This window comes from Balaenoptera acutorostrata, chromosome 1 (genome assembly GCF_949987535.1).
Source record: "Balaenoptera acutorostrata chromosome 1, mBalAcu1.1, whole genome shotgun sequence".
Taxonomy (NCBI): domain Eukaryota; kingdom Metazoa; phylum Chordata; class Mammalia; order Artiodactyla; family Balaenopteridae; genus Balaenoptera; species Balaenoptera acutorostrata.
Genome location: NC_080064.1, coordinates 140588394 through 140612504, shown reverse-complemented (window position 1 = coordinate 140612504; position 24111 = coordinate 140588394). Strand labels below are relative to the sequence as shown.

The 24111-nt window shown below is 38.8% G+C and overlaps 1 protein-coding gene across 8 annotated transcripts in view; it reads right to left on the bottom strand.

Moving 5' to 3' along the window:
* TOR1AIP1 (torsin 1A interacting protein 1) overlaps nucleotides 1-24111 on the bottom strand; it is a 53434-nt gene that overhangs the window by 15437 nt on the left and 13886 nt on the right. For all 8 annotated transcript variants that reach the window (XM_057528234.1, XM_057528262.1, XM_057528243.1 and 5 more), the window contains exons 4-5: nucleotides 10171-10212; nucleotides 9183-9269 (exon numbers count right to left, since the gene is read on the bottom strand). In XM_057528234.1, the coding sequence (XP_057384217.1) occupies nucleotides 9183-9269; nucleotides 10171-10212 (129 nt within the window). The remainder of the gene's footprint in view (nucleotides 1-9182; nucleotides 9270-10170; nucleotides 10213-24111) is intronic.

Sequence of the window (24111 nt, the reverse complement as noted above, 5' to 3'; positions counted from 1 at the left end):
ATCTCCCTCCCTCCCACCCTCCCCATCCCACCCCTCTAGGTGGACACAAAGCACCGAGCTGATCTCCCTGTGCTATGCGGCTGTTTCCCACTAGTTATCTATTTTACATTTGGTAGTGTATATATGTCCATGACACTCTCTTACCCTGTCACATCTCACCCCACCCCCTCCCCATATCCTCAAGTCCATTCTCTAGTAGGTCTGTGTCTTTATTCCCGTCTTGCCACTAGGTTCTTCATGGCCTTTTTTTTTTTTTCCCCTTAGATTCCGTATATATGTGTTAGCATCCTGTATTTGTTTTTCTCTTTCTGACTTACTTCACTCTGTATGACAGACTCTAACTCCATCCACCTCATTACAAATAACTCCATTTCATTTCTTTTTATGACTGAGTAATATTCCATTGTATATATGTGCCACATCTTCTTCATCCATTCATCTGTCGATGGACATTTAGGTTGCTTCCATGTCCTGGCTATTGTAAATAGAGCTGCAATGAACATTTTGGTACATGACTCTTTTTGACCTATGGTTTTCTCAGGGTATATGCCCAGTAGTGGGATTGCTGGGTCATATGGTAGTTCTATTTGTAGTTTTTTAAGGAACCTCCATACTGTTCTCCATAGTGGCTGTATCAATTTACATTCCCACCAACAGTGCAAGAGTGTTCCCTTTCCTCCACACCCTCTCCAGCATTTATTGTTTCTAGATTTTTTGATGATGGCCATTCTGACCGGTGTGAGATGATATCTCATTGTAGTTTTGATTTGCATTTCTCTAATGATTAATGATGTTGAGCATTCTTTCATGTGTCTGTAGGCCATCTGTATATCTTCTTTGGAGAAATGTCTATTTAGATCTTCTGCCCATTTTTGGATTGGGTTGTTCGTTTTTTTGTTATTGAGCTGCATGAGCTGCTTGTAAATCTTGGAGATTAATCCTTTGTCAGTTGCTTCATTTGCAAATATTTTCTCCCATTCTGAGGGTTGTCTTTTGGTCTTGTTTATGGTTTCCTTTGCTGTGCAAAAGCTTTTAAGTTTCATTAGGTCCCATTTGTTTATTTGTGTTCTTATTTCCATTTCTCTGGGAGCTGGGTCAAAAAGAATCTTGCTGTGATGTATGTCATAGAGTGTTCTGCCTATGTTTTCCTCTAAGAGTTTGATAGTGTCTGCCCTTACACTTAGGTCTTTAATCCATTTTGAGTTTATTTTTGTGCATGGTGTCAGGGAGTGTTCTAATTTCATACTTTTACATGTTCCTGTCCAATTTTCCCAGCACCACTTATTGAAGAGGCTGTCTTTTCTCCACTGTATATGCTTGCCTCCTTTATCAAAGATAAGTTGACCATATGTGTGTGGGTTTATCTCTGGGCTTTCTATCCTGTTCCATTGATCTATATTTCTGTTTTTGTGCCAGTACCAAACTGTCTTGATTACTGAAGCTTTGTAATATAGTCTGAAGTCAGGGAGCCTGATTCCCCCAGCTCCATTTTTCATTCTCAAGATGGCTTTGGCTATTCGGGGTCTTTTGTGTTTCCATACAAATTGTGAAATTTTTTGTTCTAGTTCTGTGAACAATGCCAGTGGTAGTTTGATAGGGATTGCATTGAATCTGTAGATTGCTTTGGGTAATAGAGTCATTTTCACAATGTTGATTCTTCCAATCCAAGAACATGGTATATCTCTCCATCTATTTGTATCATCTTTAATTTCTTTCATCAGTGTCTTATAATTTTCTGCATACAGGTCTTTTGTCTCCTTAGGTAGGTTTATTCCTAGATATTTTATTCTTTTTGTTGCAATGGTAAATGGGAGTGTTTTCTTAATTTCACTTTCAGATTTTTCGTCATTAGTGTATAGAAATGCAAGAGATTTCTGTGCATTAATTTTGTATCCTGCTACTTTACCAAATTCATTGATTAGCTCTAGGAGTTTTCTGGTAGCATCTTTAGGATTCTCTATGTATAGTATCATGTCATCTGCAAATAGTGACAGCTTTACTTCTTCTTTTCCGATTTGGATTCCTTTTATTTCTTTGTCTTCTCTGATTGCTGTGGCTAGGACTTCCAGAACTATGTTGAATAATAGTGGTGAGAGTGGGCAACCTTGTCTTGTTCCTGATCTTAGTGGAAATGGTTTCAGTTTTTCACCATTGAGGACAATGTTGGCTGTGGGTTTGTCATATATGGCCTTTATTATGTTGAGGAAAGTTCCCTCTATGCCTACTTTCTGCAGGGCTTTTATCATAAATGGGTGTTGAATTTTGTCGAAAGCTTTCTCTGCATCTATTGAGATGATCATATGGTTTTTCTCCTTCAATTTGTTAATATGGTGTATCACATTGATTGATTTGCGTATATTGAAGAATCCTTGCATTCCTGGAATAAACCCCACTTGATCATGGTGTATGATCTTTTTAATGTGCTGTTGGATTCTGTTTGCTAGTATTTTGTTGAGGATTTTTGCATCTATGTTCATCAGTGATATTGGCCTCTAGTTTTCTTTCTTTGTGACATCTTTGTCTGGTTTTGGTATCAGGGTGATGGTGGCCTCGTAGAACGAGTTTGGGAGTGTTCCTCCCTCTGCAATATTTTGGAAGAGTTTGAGAAGGATAGGTGTTAGCTCTTCTCTAAATGTTTGATAGAATTCACCTGTGAAGCCATCTGGTCCTGGCCTTTTGTTTGTTGGAAGGTTTTTAATCACAGTTTCAATTTCAGTGCTTGTGATTGGTCTGTTCATATTTTCTATTTCTTCCTGGTTCAGTCTTGGCAGTTTGTGCATTTCTAAGAATCTGTCCATTTCTTCCAGGTTGTCCATTTTATTGGCATAGAGTTGCTTGTAGTAATCTCTCATGATCTTTTGTATTTCTGCAGTGTCAGTGGTTACTTCTCCTTTTTCATTTCTAATTCTATTGATCTGGGTCTTCTCCCTTTTTTTCTTGATGAGTCTGGCTAATGGTTTATCAATTTTGTTTATCTTTTCAAAGAACCAGCTTTTAGTTTCATTGATTTTTGCTATTGTTTCCTTCATTTCTTTTTCATTTATTTCTGACCTGATCTTTATAATTTCTTTCCTTCTGCTGGCTTTGGGGTTTTTTTGTTCTTCTTTCTCTAATTGCTTTAGGTGCAAGGTTAGGTTGTTTATTCGAGATGTTTCCTGTTTCTTGAGGTAGGCTTGTATTGCTATAAACTTCCCTCTTAGCACTGCTTTTGCTGCGTCCCATAGGTTTTGGGTCGTCGTGTCTCCGTTGTCATTTGTTTCTAGGTATTTTTTGATTTCCCCTTTGATTTCTTCAGTAATCACTTCGTTATTAAGTAATGTATTGTGTAGCCTCCATGTGTTTGTATTTTTTACAGATCTTTTCCTGTAATTGATATCTAGTCTCATAGCGTTGTGGTCGGAAAAGATACTTGATACGATTTCAATTTTCTTAAATTTACCAAGGCTTGATTTGTGACCCAAGATATGATCTATCCTGGAGAATGTTCCATGAGCACTTGAGAAAAATGTGTATTCTGTTGTTTTTGGGTGGAATGTCCTATAAATATCAATTAAGTCCATCTTGTTTAATGTATCATTTAAAGCTTGTGTTTCCTTATTTATTTTCATTTTGGATGATCTGTCCATTGGTGAAAGTGGGGTGTTAAAGTCCCCTACTATGATTGTGTTGCTGTCGATTTCCCCTTTTATGGCTGTTAGTATTTGCCTTATGTATTGAGGTGCTCCTATGTTGGGTGCATAAATATTTACAATTGTTATACCTTCCTCTTGGATCGATCCCTTGATCATTATATAGTGTCCTTCTTTGTCTCTTGTAATAGTCTTTATTTTAAAGTCTATTTTGTCTGATATGAGAATTGCTACTCCAGCTTTCTTTAGATTTCCATTTGCATGGAATATCTTTTTCCATCCCCTCACTTTCAATCTGTATGTGTCTCTAGGTCTGAAGTGGGTCTCTTGTAGACAGCATATATATGGGTCTTGTTTTTGTATCCATTCAGCCAGCCTGTGTCTTTTGGTGGGAGCATTTAATCCATTTACATTCAAGGTAATTATCGATATGTATGTTCCTATTCCCATTTTCTTAAATGTATTGGGTTTGTTATTGTAGGTGTTTTCCTTCTCTTGTGTTTCTTGCCTAGAGAAGTTCCTTTAGCATTTGTTGTAAAGCTGGTTTGGTGGTGCTGAACTCTCTCAGCTTTTGCTTGTCTGTAAAGGTTTTAATTTCTCCATCAAATCTGAATGAGATCCTTGCTGGGTAGAGTAATCTTGGTTGTAGGTTTTTCTCCTTCATCACTTTAAGTATATCCTGCCACTCCCTTCTGGCTTGCAGAGTTTCTGCTGATAGATCAGATGTTAACCTTATGGGGATTCCCTTGTGTGTTATTTGTTTTTTTTCCCTTGCTGCCTTTAATATGTTTTCCTTATATTTAATTTTTGACAGTTTGATTAATATGTGTCTTGGCGTGTTCCTCCTTGGGTTTATCCTGTATGGGACTCTCTGTGGTTCCAGGACTTGATTAACTATTTCCTTTCCCATATTAGGGAAGTTTTCAACTATAATCTCTTCAAAAATTTTCTCAGTCCCTTTCTTTTTCTCTTCTTCTTCTGGTACCCCTATAATTCGAATGTTGGAGCGTTTAATGTTGTCCCAGAGGTCCCTGAGACTGTCCTCCGTTCTTTTCATTCTTTTTTCTTTATCCTGCTCTGTAGTAGTTATTTCCACCATTTTATCTTCCAGGTCACTTATCCTTTCTTCTGCCTCAGTTATTCTACTATTGATCCCATCTAGAGTATTTTTAATTTCATTTATTGTGTTCTTCATCATTGCTTGGTTCCTCTTTAGTTCTTCTACATCCTTGTTAAATGTTTCTTGCATTTTGTCTATTCTATTTCCAAGATTTTGGATCATCCTTACTATCATTATTCTGAATTCTTTTTCAGGTAGACTACCTATTTCCTCTTCATTTGTTAAGTCCAGTGTGTTTTGAGCCTGCTCCTTCATCTGCTGTGTGTTTTTCTGTCGTCTCATTTTGCCTATCTTACTGTGTTTGGGGTCTCCTTTTCACAGGCTGCAGGTTCGTAGTTCCCGTTGTTTTTGGTATCTGTCCCCAGTGGCTAAGGTTGGTTCAGTGGGTTGTGTAGGCTTCCTGGTGGAGGGAATTAGTGCCTGAGTTCTGGTGGATGAGGCTAGATCTTGTCTTTCTGGTGGGCACGTCCACGTCTGGTGGTGTATTTTGGTGTGTCTGTGGCCTTATTATGATTTTAGGCAGCCTCTCTGCTAATGGATGGGGTTGTGTTCCTGTCTAGCTAGTTGTTTGGCATAGGGTGTCCAGCACTGTAGCTTGCTGGTCGTTGGGTGAAGCTGGGTCTTGATGTTGAGATGGAGATCTCTGGGAGATTTTTGCCGTTTGGTATTACGTGGAGCTGGGAGGTCTCTTGTGGACCAGTGTTCTGAAGTTGGCTCTCCCACCTCAGAGGCACGGCCCTGATGCCTGGCTGGAGCACCAAGAGCCTTTCGTCCACACGGCTCAGAGTAAAAGGGAGAAAAAATAGAAAGAAAGAAAGAAAGAGGCTATAATATAGTAAAGTAAAATAAAGCTATTGTAAAGCAAAGCTATACAGACAAAATCTCACCCAGAAGCATATACATATACACTCACAAAAAAAAGGAAAAGGGGAAGAATTAATATCTCCTGCTCCCAGAGTCCACCTCCTGAATTTGGGATGATTCGTTGTCTATTCAGGTATTCAACAGATGCAGGCTCATCAAGTTGTTTGTGGAGTTTTAATCCGCTGCTTCTGAGGCTGCTGGGAGAGATTTCCCCTTCTCTTCCCTGTTCGCACAGCTCCTGGGGTTCAGCTTTGGATTTGGACCCTCCTCTGCGTGTAGGTCGCCTGAGGGCGTCTGTTCCCCGCCCAGACAGGACGGGGTTAAAGGAGCAGCTGCTTCGGGGGCTCTGGCTCACCCAGGCCGCGGGGAGGGAGGGGTACAGAGGAGGCGGGGCGAGCCTGCAGCGTCAGAGGCCGGCGTGACGTTGCACCAGCCTGAGGCGCGCAGTGCGTTCTCCCGGGGATGTTGTCCCCGGATCCCGGGACCCTGGCAGTGGCGGGCTGCACAGGCTACCGGGAGGGGCGGTGTGGAGAGTGACCTGTGCTCACACACAGGCTTTTTGGAGGCGGCAGCAGCAGCCCCAGTGTCTCACGCCCGTCTCTGGGGTCCGCGCTGATCGCCGCGGCTCGCGCCCTTCTCTGGAGTTCGTTTAGACGGCGCTCTGAATCCCCTCTCCTTGCCCGCCGCGAAACAAAGAGGCAAGAAAAAGTCTCTTGCCTCTTCGGCAGCTGCAGACTTTTTCCCGGACTCCCTTCCGGCTACCTGTGGTGCACTAAACCCTGCAGGCTGTGTTCACGCTGCCAGCCCCAGTCCTCTCCCTGCGATCCGACTGAAGCCGAGCCTCAGCTCCCAGCCCCGCCCGCCCCGGCGGGGGAGCAGACAAGCCTCTCGGGCTGCTGAGTGCTACTCGGCGCCGAGCCTGTGTGCGGGAATCTCTCCGTTTTTTCCTCTGTGCCCCTGTTGCTGTGGGATCTGCGCTGATAGCTGCGGCTCGCGCCAGTCTCTGAAGTTCGTTTAGGCGGTGCTCTGAATCCCCTCTCCTCGCGCACCAGGAAACACAGAGGGAAGAAAAAGTCTCTTGCCTCTTCGGCAGCTGCAGTCTTTTTCCCCGGACTCCCTCCCGGCTAGCTGTGGTGCGCTAACCCCTTCAGGCTGTGTTCACGCTGCCAGCCCCAGTCCTCTCCCTGCGATCCGACCGAAGCCCGAGCCTCAGCTCCCAGCCCCGCCCGCCCCGGAGGGGAAGCAGACAAGCCTCTCGGGCTGGTGAGTGCTGCTCAGCGCCGAGCTTCTGTGCGGGAACCTCTCCGCTTTGCCCTCCGCACCCCTGTGGCTGCGCTCTCCTCCGTGGCTCCAAAGCTTCCCCCCTCCGCCACCCGCAGTCTCCGCCCGCGAAGGGGCTTCCTAGTGCGACGAAACCTTTCCTCCTTCACAGCTCCCTCCCACTGGTGCAGGTGCCGTCCCTATTCTTTTGTCTCTGTTATTTCTTTTTTCTTTTGCTCTACCCAAGTACGGGGGGAGTTTCTTGCCTTTTTGGAGGTCGGACGTTTTCTGCCAGCGTTCAGTGGGTGTTCTGTAGGAGCAGTTCCACGTGTAGATGTATTTCTACTGTATCTGTGGGAAGGAAGGTAATCTCCGCGTCTTACTCTTCCGCCATCTTCTCCAACGATTCCAGTATGCTTTTTAATATGCCTCACATCTTTGTTCTTTAGCTAGAGTTTTCTTCTGTATGGGGTATGCATGCTTCAATAAGAATTTATTAGAATTCAAAAGGGATCACAGAGCCTGGGGTTTATGTAGCTTCAAAGAGCCGCACTGGTAGCAATGGCATCAAGCTACTGGCTATATGATTCATGACTTAATTAGTCTCTAATTTTTAGAGCTGTATGTATGCATATATGAAAACTAACAACAGCACTCAATTTGAGTGTCTACTATGTGCTAGGTACTCTCTAAGTAATTAAACCTCACAACAACCCAGATGAGGGAACTGAGGAACAGAGAAATTAAGCAATTGCCTGAGGGCACAAACCTAGTAGTGGAAGAGTGAAACCCAGTGTAACTCCAGAGCCCAAGATCTTAACCACTACGCTAGAGTGTTGCATATCTCCTTTGGGATTTCTGTATCAAGAAAGAATGGTGGGGCTTCCCTGGTGGCGCAGTGGTTGAGAGTCCGCCTGCCAGTGCAGGGGACACGGGTTCGGGCCCTGGTCTGGGAGGATCCCACGTGCCGCGGAGCGGCTGGGCCCGTGAGCCACAATTGCTGAGCCTGCGCGTCTGGAGCCTGTGCTCCGCAACAAGAGAGGCCGCGATGGCGAGAGGCCCGCGCACCGCGATGAAGAGTGGCCCCCGCTTGCCGCAACTGGAGAGAGCCCTCGCACAGAAACGAAGACCCAACACAGCCATAAATAAAATAAATTAAAAAAAAAAAAAAATTTAAAAAAAAAAAAAAAAAAAAAAGAATGGGGAAAAATGAGGAAGGGTGGGAAATATGTAGAATAAATGCACATAAACAGCTTCTGAGCTTATTTTTAAAATGGAATGATTAAGTAAAACATAGGAATTACAGAAATTCTCAAAAGGTGGTGAGGGGTAAGTAGAGACTTACTCTTTAATGGAACTAAAATATAAAATTATTTATTATTTACACTGTTTACAAATTTGATCAGCACCCTCGTAAGTCTCAAGTTGGTATTTTTTTCTCTTCAGTCGATTCTTTCCTTGAATAAACTTAAACATCAATTCACACGAACAATCAGAAATTGTTATTGCTAACTGGATGTGAATTTGAACAATTCAGAGATAAAAGCAGTAATCTAAGTTTATTAAAACTTCCTAAAAGCTAACTAACACTCCTGATAGTGTAGTGAGTCAATGCCAGTGTGATCAGTTTCTGTATAAACATTTTTTTTAATTTTTAATTTAATTTAATTTTTATTTATTTATTTTTGGTTGCATTGGGTCTTCGTTGCTGCACGCGGGCTTTCTCTAGTTGCGGCGAGCGGGGGCTACTCTTTGTTGTGGTGCACAGGTTTCTCACTGCAGTGGCTTCTCTTGTTCCAGAGCATGGGCTCTAGGTGAGCGGGCTTCAGTAGTTGTGGCATGTGGGCTCAGTAGTTGTGGCTCGCGGGCTCTAGAGCACAGGCTCAGTAGTTGTGGCACACAGGCTTAGTTGCTCCACAGCATGTGGGATCTTCCCGGAGCAGGGCTCGAACCAGTGTCCCCTGCATTGGCAGGCAGATTCTTAACCACTGCGCCACCAGGTAAGTCCCTCTATAAAATTTTTTTTAAAATCACAAATAACTCTTCTTTTGAGCACAAAAATATCTTATGTTCCATGAACAACAAAGCAAGGTAAAAGTGATTTGTTTGTTTAAATATTACATTACTAATCAGATGTATACATGGAATCAGTAATTTTAAAAAATGTTTAAAAGCACACTTTTTAAAAAGTAGTTTTAATAAATACTTTAAAATACTTTTTAAAAAAGCAAATTCACAGAATACCTTTACACTTTAACTAAAAATATAGCTCCTAAGATAAGAGTCATATGTACATAAAGCAATGTTACCTCCAGACTCAACAGAATCCCCGGATCTGACCTTAACAACTGTAACATCACTGTCAGAGCTGTCTTGATCATTTTCCTCCATTTCCCCTAAAAAGAAATAAAAATATACTAGTATAGTCTTTATTCTAAGGCTCTAAAGATCTGGATTAAAAAATAAAAACAAGTAATTCAACATTAAAATGAAGCCTTTTAAATAATTGGATATAGAATTGCTATTTATTATGCTTACTATCCTGAGTCACAAAGTTCTAAATAAGCTAAAATTGAGCTCATTTATTTTATTTTCTCTGAGGTAAATAATTATATCCCAAACGAATATTCAATAACATTATATTCTGAGGCTTTAATGTAGAGCCGAAAAGTAAACAAATGAACATTAAATAGAAGAAAAGTTTTACCTTATGGGGAGGAAAAGTACATATAGTTAGTGTATATAGTTAGTGTATAAATTCAGACAAGATTAGTATATGCATTAGTATATTAGTATATACTAATATGCATTAGTATATGCACATATATGCAAACACATATGCATATGTGTTTGCATATATGTGTGTGTGTTTGCAAACAGGGTGTGTGGATACATACACCCGTATACAAACATTTCAGTATGCAGGTGACTAATCTCAGATTATGGTGAACTTAAAAATGGACTAAATTTTACTGTGCTATTCAAACATAGACTGGTTATGAGAATTTGAAAACTGATTATTTTAATACCATAATCAAAGGCCAGCACATGCCAGAAACAGAAAATATTAGCTTTGCTTAAATTAACTCAAACAGACAAAAGATGCTTAAAATGCACAGAAAGGCTATCATTCTATCCTATTTTACCTGTCCATTTAACAGCTCAGATAAGCATGAATTTTTTTTTCCAAAAAGACACTATTTTCTGCTCTCTCTCTTAAGTATTTAGCAAAATTGCTTCTAATCTTAACAACAAAAAGATTTAGAATATATTGCATGATATTTTAAGAGAAAATACCTTCTTCTGAGAAATTGACCTTCTGTTGGACACTGGTGGCTTCTAGAAGAGAGAAGCATACATGTTGTATGTAACATCATAAGCCAAAGCTCAGGAATAAATAAGAGCATCTAATTTAGGAAAGTGAATATTACATCACACCAATTAAACTTTTTTTTGTTAAATTATAAAAAAAAAGAATCAATTAATTCCCTTTACATTATTTCAGGAATAAGTCCGCTACAAACTAGAATCAGAAAGAGTTTACTGTTCCTTCACCCAGAGGTCTATTTGTATTATAAAATGTAACCTGTGTTTGCAGAAAACATGAAACTCTATGTTGATAAATACAGTCCCTAAAGGTTTACTGTATTCTTATTCTCATATCTGCTAGATTCCCTATACTCTTTTGAAAAGCCAACCACACCAGGAGAGTTGAAAAACCAGTTCTTTAATGCATCAGCGCATCCAAAGAGGATGTAAGAAAGGTAAAGAAACTCTCCTAGTTCCAGCAGGTCCACATACACCACTATTTCTCAGAGCCAGAGAATCTGGACAAAGATAAACGAGCAAAATGTGTCAAACAAATGCAGTATTTTTACATCGGCTATTCTGACTTTTATTTTTGTATTTTTGGCCGCGCCCCGCAGCTTATGGTATCTTAGTTCCCCAACCAGGGATCGAACCCAGACCCTCGGCAGTGGAAGCGCAGAGTCCTAACCACTGGACCGCCAGGGAATTCTGTGATTTTTTTTTTTTTTTAAATAAAGGAAGATATACCCAAATGCAAGCATTGCACAATTGGGCTAAAATACTACTGAATGATCATATGAGAGGTAGTATGTTCCACAAAGCTGAAAATTTGTGTTTGCTTTCAGATTTTCCTCTATTGATTTTAACCCCTATTTGCTTTACAAAAGAAAAAAAAAACTGTACTGTAGAAGGCAACTACCAAAACATTATATGGTGAATTTGGAAATACTTTTTAAAAATCAGTTTAATTAGATTGGTATAATACTAGTCAAACTACTCTCACTCAATAGTGGCAAGTGCAAATCAGTATTTGCCAACATTTTTGCTATAAAAAAAATTAACCCTGAGAAAATTGCTAGTAATACTATGCTACTCTTTCCTTAGAAAGACTGTCCTTTCATTTTATCTTTTTTCTCCAAGCAGAAAAATGGAAAGTCAAACTTGTCTTAGTGCTATTCCCTTAAAATTTGTTAATATTTCCATTCACATAAAAAGGTATTGTTCCCTTTTTGAAGTTTTGTTTTCTAAGTGCGTAACTATTACAGTATTTCTTTTTTGGACAGCTGTTTTGCTTTATTCATTTATACAACTATTCACATAGCATGCAAACAAAAAATATTTTCTTAAGAGTCAATGGTCATGTCTTAGTTATTATTTTAATAATAGTAAGTCCTTAATATTTTCATGTTGCTAGTTAGTTTTCAAAAAACTTCATGTCTTTTCTGATTCCCATAATGTCATAAGGGAATACTATCATAGGTAAGGCTCAAAGATACTAAGTGAATTGTCTAAGGGTGTCAGGACTAACAAGTGACAAAAAAGGACTTGAATACAGACTCTTCTGATTTCTAGTCTACTACCCTTCTACCACTGCATCAGTTTTGTTCATAATGGCACATAGTAAGCACTCAGTAATTTGTTTAAATTTATTTTTAAATTAAATTTTAAAATTCATTTTTAAAAGCAGTTTAAGATTCATGAAATTGAGAGGCAGAGAGATTTCCCATATGCTCCCTGTGCCCAGACATGCATAGTCTTCCCCATTACCAACATTCCTATCAGAGTGGTACATTTGTCACAACTGATGAACCTATACAGACACATCGTAATCACCCAAAGACCATAATTTACATAACAGCTCAATCTTGATGTTGTACCTTCTATGGGTTTAGACAAATGTATAATGACATGTATCCACCATTATGATATCATAGAGTATTTTCACTGTCCTAGAAATCTTCTGTGCTCTACCTATATTCATTGCTCCCCATCTCCCACCCCCACCCCAAACCCTTGGCAATCACTGATCTTTTTATTGTCTCAAGAGTTTTGCCTTTTCCAGGATATCATATAGTTGGAATCATATAGTATGTAGCCTCTTCAGATTGGCTTCTTTCACTTAGTAAGATTCACTTGAGGTTCGTCCATGTCCCTTCATGGCTTGATAGCTCTTAACACAATAATATCCCATTGTCTGGATGTTTATTTATCCACTCACCCATGGAAGGACATCTTGGTTGTTTCCAAGTTTTGGCAATTATGAATAAAGCTGCCACACGTGTGTGCAGGTTTGTGTGTGGACATAAGTTTTCAACCCTTTTGGGTAAATATCAAGGAATGGGATTGCTGGATTGTATGGTAAGAGTATGTTTAGTTTTGTAAGAAACTGTAAAACTAACTTCAAAGTGGTTGGACCATCTTACATTCCCAACAGCAATGAATAAGATTTCCTGTTGCTTCACATCCACATAAGCATTTGGTGTTCTTAGCGTAGGTATGTAGTGGTATCTCGTTTTCAATTGCATTTCCCTGATGACATACAATGTAGAGCAACTTTTCAAACGTTTATTTGCCACCTGTATGTCTTCTTTGGTGAGGTGTCTGTTACGGACTTCAACCCATTTTTAAATCAAGTTGTTTTCTTATTGTTGAGTTTTAAAGGTTCTTTGTATATTTTGGATAACAGTCCTTTCTCAAATATGTCATTTGCAAATATTTGCTCGCAATCTGTGGCTTGCCTTCTCATTCCCTTGACATTGTCTTTTGCTGAGCAGAAGTTATAATTCTAACAAAGTTCAGCTTATCAGTTATTTCTTTCATGGATAATGCCTTTGGTTTATACCTAAAAAGGCATCACCTTACCCAAGGTCATCTAGATTTTTCTCCTATGTAACCTTCTAGGAGTTTTATAGTTTTGTGTTTATATTTAGGTCTGTGATCTATTTTGAGTTAATTTTTGTGAAAGGTGTTGAGGTCTGTGTTCAGATTTTTTTTTTTTTTTTTTGCATGTGGCTGTCCAGTTGTCCCAGTACCATTGGTTGAAAAGACTCTGTTCCATTGTACTGCCTTTGCTCCTTTGTCAAAGATCAGTTAACTATATGTGGGTCTATTTACAGGCTCTTTATTCTATTCCAACGATCTACTTGTCTACTCTTTTGACAATACCACATTGTCTCAATTACTGTAGCTTTAGGTTTAGTTTAGCTTGAGGCTGAGTACTGTCCTACTTTATTCTTCCAATATTGTGTTAGCTATTCTGGGTCTTTTGTTTCTCCATACAAACTTTAGGACTAATTTGTTGATATCCATGAATTAACTTGCTGGGATTTTGATTGGTGTTGCATTGAATCTACAGATTAAGTTGGGAAGAAATGACACCTTGACAATATTGAGTCCTCCTATCCATAAACATGGAATATCTCCCCATTTATTTAGCAGTTCTTTGATTTCATTCATCAAAGTTTTGTAGTTTTTTTCATGTAGATCTTGTACATATTTTGTTAGATTTATATCTAAGTATTACATGTTGGGGTATGCTAATGGTAATTATATTGTGTTTTTATTTTCAAGTATCTCTTGTTCACTACTGGTATATAAGACAGTGCTTGACTTTTGTACATTAACCTTGTATCCTACAACTTTGCATAACTGCATAAGTTCCAGAAGGTTTTTTGTCCATTCTCTTGGATTTTCTACATAGACAATCATGTCATCTGTGAATAAAGACAGTTGTATTTCTTCCTTCCCAATCTGTATACCTTTTATTTCCTTTGTCTTATTGCATTAGCTAGAACTTCCAGCACAATATTGAAAACGTGTGAGCAAGGACATCCTTGCCTTGTACCTGATGTTAGTACAAAAGCTTCCAGTTTCTTACCATTATTACACATGTTAGCTGTAGTTTCTGTAGATAGTCTTTATCAAGTTGACAAAGTTTATCTCTATTCCTAACTGAGGATTTTTATCATGGATGGGCGTTGGACTCTATCAAATGTTGTTTTCTGCATCTATTGATATGATCATATGATTTTTCCTTAGTCTGTTGTGTTGGATTATATGAATTGATTTTCAAATGTTAAACCAGCCTTGCACGCCTGAGATAAATCCTATTTGGTTGTAATGTATTAATTCTTTTCATACTTTTAAAAATTTGATTTACTAACATTTTGTTGAAGGTTTTTGCATCTGTGTCCATGAGAAATATTTTTTAAACATTTTTTAAAAAACTTAAGTAACATTGATCTGTAAGTTTCATGTGTACAGCATTTTATTTCTACTTCTATATACCCTACAATGTGCTCACAACCACAGACTTATTTTCTGGGACTTCCCTGGTGGCACAGTGGTTAAGAATCCACCTGCCAATGCAGGGGACATGGGTTCGATCCCTGCTCCGGGAAGATACCACATGCAGCAGAGCAACTAAGCCCGTGTGCCACAACTACTGAGCCTGTGCTCTAGAGCCTGCAAGCCACAACTACTGAGCCTGTGTGCCACAACTACTGAAGCCCATGCACCACAACGAAGAGGAGCCCCCACTTGCTGCAACTAGAGAAAGCTCGTGTGCAGCAACGAAGACCCAATGCAGCCAAACATAGATAATAAACAAATAAATTTATTAAAAAAACCTTATTTTCCATCCATCACCATGCAGTTGATCCCCTCTACCCACTTCCCCTTCCCCACTGCCCCTTCCCCTCAGATAACCACTACTTTGTTCTATCTACATGTTTGTTTTTGTTTGGTATGTTCATTTATTTTTAAATGTTTATTAGTTTTTTTACATTCCCCATATGAATGAAATCATATGTATGTCTTCCTCTGTCTGACTTAGCTCACTTAGCATAATGCCCTCAAGATCCATCCACACTGTCACAAATAGCAAAATTTCATCTTTTTTTATGACTGGGTAGTATTCCATTGTATACATATACCACATCTTCTTTATCCATTCATCTGTTGATGGGCACTTGGGTTGTTTCCGTACCTTGGCTATTGTAAATAATGCTGTGATGATTATAGGGGTGGGTGGTGGTGCAGATATCTCTTCAGATTAGTATCTTCATATTCTTTGGATAAATGTCCAGAAGTAGGATAGCTGGATCATATGGTAGTTCTATTCTCAATTTTTTGAGGATTCTCTAAATAGTCTTCCATAGTGACTGTACCAACTTACATTCCTACCAACAATGTATGAGGGTGTCCCTTTTCTCCATATCCTTGTCAACACTTGTTATTTCTTGCCTTTTTGAGAATTTTAACAGATGTGAGGTGATCTCTCACTGTGATTTTGATTTGCATTTCCCTAATAATCAGTGATGTTGAACATTTTTTCACGTGCCAGTTAGCCATCTGCATGTCTTCTTAGGAAAAATGTCTATTCAGCTCCTATGCCCAATTTTTAATCAGGTTGTTTGGGTTTTTTTTGTTTTTGAGTTGTATGTGTTCTTCATATATTTTGGATATTAACCTCATATTTGATATGTCATTTGCAAATACTTTCTCCCATTCAGTATGTTGTCTTTTCATTCTATTGATGGTTTCCTTTGCTGAAGAAGCTTTTTAGCTCGATATAATCTCACTTGTTAAATTTTGCGTGTGTTTCCCCTGCATGAGGAGACGTATCTAGGAAGATACTGCGAAGACTGATGTCACAGAGCATATTGTCTCTGCTTCTTCTAGAAGTGTAGTTTCATCTTATATTCAAATATTTAGTCCATTTTGAGTTAGTTTTTGTGTATGGTTTGGTCTAGTTTCATTTTTCTGCATTTGGCTGTCCAGTTTTCCCAATACCATTAATTGAAGAGACTATCCTTTTTCCATTGTATGTTCATTGCTCCTTTGTCATAAATTAATTATCCATATGTGTGTGGGCTTATTTCTGGGTTCTCAATTGTGTTCCATTGATCTATATATGTTTTCCTGCCATAGCAACCATGCTGTTTCTATGTCTTTGTAGTATAGTTTGGAATCAGGGAGCGTGATACCTCCAGCTTTGTTCTTTTTTCTCAGGACTGCTTTGTCTACTAGGGGATTTTTGTGGTTCTATATAAGTTTTAAAATTTTTTGTTCTTTTCTGTGAAAAATGTTTTTGGATTTTGATAGGGATTGCACTGAATCTGTAGTTTGCTTTAGGTAATAAGTACATTTTGACGATGTTAATTCTCCCAGTCCATGAGCATAGAATATCTTGCCATTTATTTGTGTCTTCTTCAATTCAACAGTGTCTTATATTTTTCACCGTACATGCCTTTTACCTCCATGATTAAATTTACTTCCAGGTATTTTATTATTTTTGTTGTAATTGTAAATGACATTGCTTTCTTTCTTTCCTTTTTTTTTTTAACATTCTTATTGGAGTATGATTGCTTTACAATGGTGTGTTAGTTTCTGCTTTATAACAAAGTGAATCAGCTCTACATAAACAAATATCTCCATATCTACTCCCTCTTGCGTCTCCCTCCCACCCTCCCTATCCCACCCACCTAGGTAGTCACAAAGCACCGAGCTGATCTCCCCGTGCTATGCACGTTGTTTCCTTAGTTGCTCTGAAGCATGTGGGATGCTCTTGGACCAGGGCTCAAACCCGTGTCCCCTGCATTGGCAGGCAGATTCTTAACCACTGCATCACCAGGGAAATCCCCAGATTTTTATATATTGATTTTATATCCTGCAACTTTACTGTATTCATTTATTATTTCTACTTCTTCCTTCCCAATTTGGACACCTTTTATTTCTTTTTTCTTATCTAATTGCTCTGGCTAGGACTTCCAATACTATGTTGAATAGGAGTGGTAAGAGTGCACATCCTTGTTTTATTCCTGATCTTAGAGGGATAGCTTTCAATTTTTCACCATGGAGTATCATGTTAGTTGTGGGTTTATCATATATGGCTTTTATTATGTTGAGGTATGCCCCTACTATACCAACTTTAGAATTTTTATCATAAATCAGTATTGAATCTTGTTAAATGCTTTTTCTGCATCTACTGAGATGATCTTATGGCTTTTATCCTTCATTTTATTAAGGTGGTGTATCACGATGATTGATTTTATAATGTTGAACCATCCTTGAATGGAATAAATCCCACTTGATCATGGTGTAGAATCTTTTCGATATATTGTTGAATTCAGGTTGCTAATATTTTGTTCAGGATTTTTGCATCTATGTTCATCAGAGATACTGGATTGTAATTTTTTGTTGTTGTTATCAACCTCTGGTTTTGGTATCACGGTGACATTGGCCTCTTAACACATTATTGACCAGGGGATTGCTGCAGAAACTAACGCCTGTGGCGTCTCTGGTCAATAATGTGTTAAAGTGAGTTAGGAAGTATTCCCTTCTTTTCAGTTTTTTAAAAAAAATTTATTTATTTATTTATTTATTTTTGGCTGTGTTGGGTCTTCATTTCTGTGCGAGGGCTTTCTCTAGTTGTGGCGAGCGGGGGCCACCCTTCATCGCGGTGCGCGGGCCTCTCACTATCGCGGCCTCTGTGAGCACAGGCTCCGGACACTCAGGCTCAGTAGTTGTGGCTCACGGGCCCGGTTGCTCCGCGGCATGTGGGATCTTCCCAGACCAGGCTCAAACCCGTGTCCCCTGCATTGGCAGGCGGATTCTCAACCACTGCACCACCAGGGAAGCCCTCTTTTCAGTTTTATGGAACAGTTTGAGAAGGATAGGTATTAAATCTTCATTGAATGTTTGGTAGAATTCGCCTGTGAAGCCATGTGGTCCTGGACTTTTGTTTTGGGGGAGTTCTTTGATTATTGTTTCAATCTCTGTACAAGTGATCAGTCTATTCAGATTTTCTATTTCTTCCTGATTCAGTCTTGGAAGGTTGTATGATTCTAAGATTTTGTCCATTTCTTCTACGCTGTGCAATTTGTTGGTGTATAGCTGTTAATAATACTCTCTTAAAATCCTTTGTATTTCTGTGGTATCTGGTTTTTTTCCTCTTTTGTTTCTAATTTTATTTATCAGAGCCTTGTTGCTTTTTTCCTTAGTGAGTCTAGCTAACAGTTTGTCAATTTTGTTTATCTTTCCAAAGAACCAGTTCTTAGTTTCATTGATCTTTTCTACTGTCTTTTTAGTTTCTTATTTATTTCTGCTCTTATCTTTACTTTTTCCTTAATTATACTAACTTTGGGATTCGTTTGTTCTTCTTTTTCTAGTTTCTTTAGGTGTAAGATTAGATTGTTTGAGACTTTTCCTGTTTCTTGAGGTAGACCTTATTGATATAAACTTCCCTCCTTGTAAAGCAACCATACTCCAATAAAAATTAATTAAAAAAAAAAAAGACATGGATGTACTCTGTAATGATCTATATGGGAAAAGAATCTTAAAAAAAAGTGGATATAGGTATAACAGATTCACTTTGCTGTAAACCTGAATCTAACACAACATTGTAAATCAACTATATTCCAATAAAAATAATTAAAAACAAAAATTAAAAAAAAAACCCTTCCCTCTTTTACTCCATCCCATAGATTTTGGTATATTGTATTTTCATTTACATTTGTTTTCAAGTAATTTTTATTTCTCCTTCTATTTCTTCATTGACCCAATAGTTGTTCAGTTTCCATATATTTTTAATTTTTCTAGTTTTCTTCTTGTAGTTGATTTCTAGTTTCATTCCATTGTGGTAAGAGAAGATGGCATGTGACTTCAATCTTCTTAAATTTACGGAAACTTGTTTTGTGTCCCAACATATCGTCTATCCTTGAGAAAGCTCCACGTTCACTTGAGAAGAATGTATATTCTGCTGTGTTTGGATGGAACGTTCTTTAAAAATCTATCAACTCCATCTGGTCTAATGTTTCATTTAAGGCCAGTGTTTCCTTGTTGAATTTCTGTCTGAAAGATCTGTCTGTTATGTTATCACTGTTACGTCTTCTTGATAAATTGTCACTGTTATGTCTTCTTGATAAATTGTCTCCTTTATTATTATATACTATTCATTTTTGTCTCCTGTTACCTTTTTTGGTTTGAAGTCTACTTTTTCTGATATGAGTATGGCTATACCAGCTTTCTTTTGGCTGTTATTTGCTTGATGTAACATCTTCCATCCCTTTACTTTTAGCCTATGTTTGTCTTTAGAGCTATGTCTTCTAGAGGAAACATATAGTTGTTTTTCAATCCATCCAGCCACTCTGTGTCTTTTGATTGGTGAGTGCAATCCATTTATATTTAGGGTTATTATTGATAGATAAGGACGTAGTACTGCCATCATATCTTTTTTTTTCCTGGTTGATCTATACCTTGTTTCTCCTAGTGCTTCTGTCTGGCAATTTTTATTTATTTATTTATTTTGATGTGGACCATTTTTTTCAAGTCTTTACTGAATTTGTTACAATATTGCTTCTGTTTCATGTTTTGGTTTTTTGGCCATGACGCACGTGGATCTTAGCTCCCCAGCCAGGGATTGGACCCGCAACCCCTGAGTTGGAAGGTCAAGTCTTAACCACTGGACCACCAGGGAAGTCCCCTGCCATTTTGGTTGGGTGGTTTTCTAAGATATTTTTCTCAGGTTTCTCTCGTTATGTTGTGTGTCTCTGCTCTATGTTAATGTTCTGTTTACCCTGAGGTTTGTATAAAACATCTTAGTTAAAATAGTCCTTTTTCTACTGATATCTTTATTTACCTATACAAGTTTCCCCTTTTATGTTTTTGTTGTCTTAAGTTATTCCTTTTCATGTTGTGAGTTTGTTATCAAGGTGAAATAGTTATATTATTCTGCTTTTTTTCTCCCTTTAACCTTTATGTGATGATAGAGGGTTTAAAAAAATTGATAGACCGTTGCAATTTTCTAGTTCTATTTATCACCTTGCTCAAAGTTTTGTATATTTTGGCCACTTTGTTTCTGGTTGAAGAGCTCCTTTCAATAGAGCTTGCAAGGCAGGTTTAGTGTTGATGAACTCTTTCAGCTTTCGTCTGGGAAAGTCTTTTTCTCCTTCATATGTGAATGTTAACTTTGCTGGATATTCTTGTGTGACAGTTCTTATCTTTCAGTATTTTGAGAATGTCATTCTACTCCTGGCCTGTAGAGTTTCTGCTGAGAAATCCACTGATAGCCTAATGGGGGGTTCCTTTGTATGTAGGTCACCATTATTTTTTCCCTGGCTGCCTTTAGAATACTGTTATTGAATTTTGACAATTTTAATATTATGTCTTGGAGGAGGTCTTTTTGCAGAGGTAATTAGGTGTTCTCTTAGCTTCATGGGCTTGTATATGCAGCTCCTTCCCTAGGTTTGGGAAATTCTCAGCTATTATTTCTTTAAATAACCTCTCTGTTCCCTTCTCCTTCTGGGATACCCATTATACTAACGTTGCCCTTCCTAAAAGAGTTGGACTTCTCTCATAGGATTTCCTCGTTTTTAAAACATCTTATTTCTCTTTCCTCTTCTACTTGTATCATTTCTAGATTTCTATTTAGAGGTCACTATCTCTCTCTTCCATGTGGCCTGCTCTATTTCCAATACTTTCTAATAAATTCTTCATCTTATTTATTGTGTTCCTCAGCTCCAGAATTTGTCTGTCTTTTAGAATTTCAATGTCTTTGGTAAGGTATTCCTTCTGTTCATTAATTTTATTGCTGAGCTCATTAAACTGCTTGAGTTTTATTGTATCTCCTTGTGTACCTTTAGGATAGCTATTTTGAATTCTCTATCAGTCAGATTACAATATTTCATGACTTTAAGTTTTGTTTCTGGAGAACTGTCATTTTCTTTTTGTGGTATAGTGTTACTGTGGTTCTTCATGTTGTTTGATGATGAATTGTTCCTCTGTCAGCGCACTGAATATTAAACGACAGGTTAGGAGTTAGATTCCTTTGTTTTCCAGTCAGTGGCACTATCACATAAGTTTTTAGTTTTTCTTACCTGAGCTGCCACTGGTTAGTACATCTGAATGGCACTTTCTAGACTCCACTTTCTCTGTAAGAGGTGTGGCTCTGTGCCTTTGTTGTACCTTTTTGTGCCACCAGGGTTGTAGCTCCTTGCTTCTGCTAGAGTTGCTGTCGTCACCAAGATGGTGAGCTCTTTCCTTTCCCTGCGTCTGGGATCCCGAGACACAGGTTCCACCATCGGGGGAAGGGGAGAGGATGGAGGGGGAAGAGGGAGCTGGAGTCATGCAGGCAACTCTACCTTGTCTGTTGTAAGGTTTGCAGGCCATGCCACTGTGAATAGGAGGTGGAGGGGGCTGTGGATGTGGGCACCTCAGCAGCTGTTGTGATGGGGTCCTAGGCCCCACTGCTGCTACCCTCCAGTTACTTGTGGCCATGGGTGCTGGTGCACTCAGTTGACTCAAGTCATGCATGTAGTCTTTCTTGCAGTTACTGGGTTCTCTGAAGCTGTGGGCTCTGCTGTCCCATCAAGGGACTCAAATTGCAGGTCCCATCTCCACTGTTCCCTCAGTTCCACTTCCACTAAGTGTTAAAATTCACCCAGCTTTCGATGTACAGATATGTGGAATTCTCCAGCATCCTGTTGTTTTGGGCAGAGGCACCTTTGTTAAGTTGTGGATGTTTCACTGGTCATAGAGTGAAGGGGAGAGACAAAGGTAGATGCTTCACTCTGCTGTGTTTCTGACATTGGTCTATAGTTTTTTCTCAGGATGTTTTCGTCTAGTTTTGGTATTAGCATAATGCTGGCCTCACAGAATGAGTTAGGAAGTAATTCCTCTGCTTCTATACTCCAAGAGATTGTAGCGAATTGGTATAATTTCTTCCTTAAATGTTTGATAGAATTCACTAGGAAACTCATCTGGGCCTGGTGCTTTCTGTTTTGGAAGGTTATTAATTATTGATTCAATTTACTTAAGAGATATAGATCTATTTGGATCATCTATTTCTTCCTGAGTGAGTTTTAGCAGATTATGTCTTTCGAGGAATCAGTTCATTTCATCTAGGTTATCAAATCTCTGGCACAGAGTTGTTCATAAAATTCCTGTGTTATCCTTTTAATTTCCATGGGATCTATAGTGTCCCCTCTTTTATTCCTGACATCAGTAATTTGTGTCCTACTTTTTTTTCCTTTTTTTTTTTCTTCTTTCCTTTTCTTTTTTTCTTAGTTAGCTTGGGTAGAGGCTTCACCTTTGAAGGATAGTTTTGCAAGGTACAGTATTCCAGGTTGGTGGGGTTTTTTTCTTTGGAAACTTTATTTTTTTAAAATTATTTATTTATTTATTTTTGGCTGTGATGGGTCGTTTCTGTGCAAGGGCTCTCTCTAGTTGCGGCAAGCGGGGGCCACTCTTCATCGCGTAGCGCGGGCCTCTATCGTTGTGGAGCACAGGCTCCAGGCGCGCAGGCTCAGTAGTTGTGGCTCACGGGCCTAGTTGCTCCGCAGCATGTGGGATCCTCCCAGACCAGGGCTCGAACCCGTGTCCCCTGCATTGGCAGGCAGACCCTCAACCACTGTGCCACCAGGGAAGCCCTCTTTGAACACTTTAAATCTTTCACTCCAATCTCTTCTTGCTTGCATGATTTCTGAGGAGATGTTAGATGTAATTCTGACCTTTATTCCTTTACAGGTCATGTGTTGTCTTCCTCTGACTTCTTTTGGGATTTTTTTCTTTATTTTTGACACTCTGTGGTTTAAAAAGGATATGCCTAAGTGTATTTTTATTTTTTGGCATTAATCCTGCTTGGTGTTTGTGAGCTTCCTGGATCTGAATTTAGTGTTTGACATTAATTTGGGAAATTCTCAGTCATTATTATTTCAAACATTTCTTCTGTTCCTTTCTTCTCCTTCTATTATTCACATTATGCATACATTATTACACCTTTTGTAGCTTTCGCACAGTCTAGGATATTCTGTATTATTCAGTCATTGTTCTCTTTGAGTTTTGGTTTCAAGGATTCTATTTTTTTTAATTGATATATAACTGATACTTAACATTGTGTTATGGGAAAGGTGTACAATGTGTTGATTTGATATATTTATATATTGCAATATGATTATCATCATAGCACTTACTAACACATCATGCCCCATAATTATCATTTCTTTGAGGATTCTGTTGATATATCCTGTAGAGATTCTTTCCTTAGCCATGTCCAGTCCAATAAGCCCATCAAAAGCATTCTTCATTTCTGTTACAGTGCTTTTTTATCTGTAGCATTTCTTTTTGATTCTTTCTTAGGATTTCTATCTCTCGGCTGACATTGTTTTTCTGCTCTTGCATGCTGTCTACTTTATCCATTAGAGTCCTTAGCATATTAGTCATAGTTGTTTTAAATTCCTGGTCTGATAATTCTAACATCCCTGCCATGTCTGGTTGATGTTACTGTATCTTTTCAAATTGTGTTTTTTGCATTTTGGCATGTTTTGTAATTTTTTCTTGATAGCTGGACATGCTGTACTGGGTAAAAAGAACTGCTGTAAATAGATCTTTAGTAAGGTGGTGGTCAGGTGTTGGGGAAGGGGAAGTATTCTATAGCTCTAGGTCTCTGTTTTTAGTTAAGCTTATGCCTCTGGACCGTGAACTTCAAAACAGTTCCTCACCTTTTTTCCCTTCCCCTTTAGGTGCGACAGGATGTTCAGAGTGGTCTGGTGTTGGGTATTTCCCTTCCTTCAGGTCAGTCAGGTTTTGATAATAATAGAGTAGGTTAGGTTCCAGTTAACTAGATTTCCCTGAGGGCTTGCCTTGTTAAGAAGAACAGAATGCCCTGGCATATTTCAAAATGTTTCCTTTCTCCCTCTACTTGCAGAAGTACGAGAGGATTTTTTGCTGATATTCATTATGGGAGCCTGGCTGAGCTTCTGGAGGTAAATTTCACAATATAGTAGGGGCCCACCTTTGACTGGGTCCTCCTGGAATTTTTAACTCTTCAGATTTGCCCACGCTGAGCCTCCAACAATTCATCAACTGCAGCTCAGATTTTCTTACCCAGCACTACCTCCTGCAGAGGCTTCTGCTTGTGAATCTTGGCTC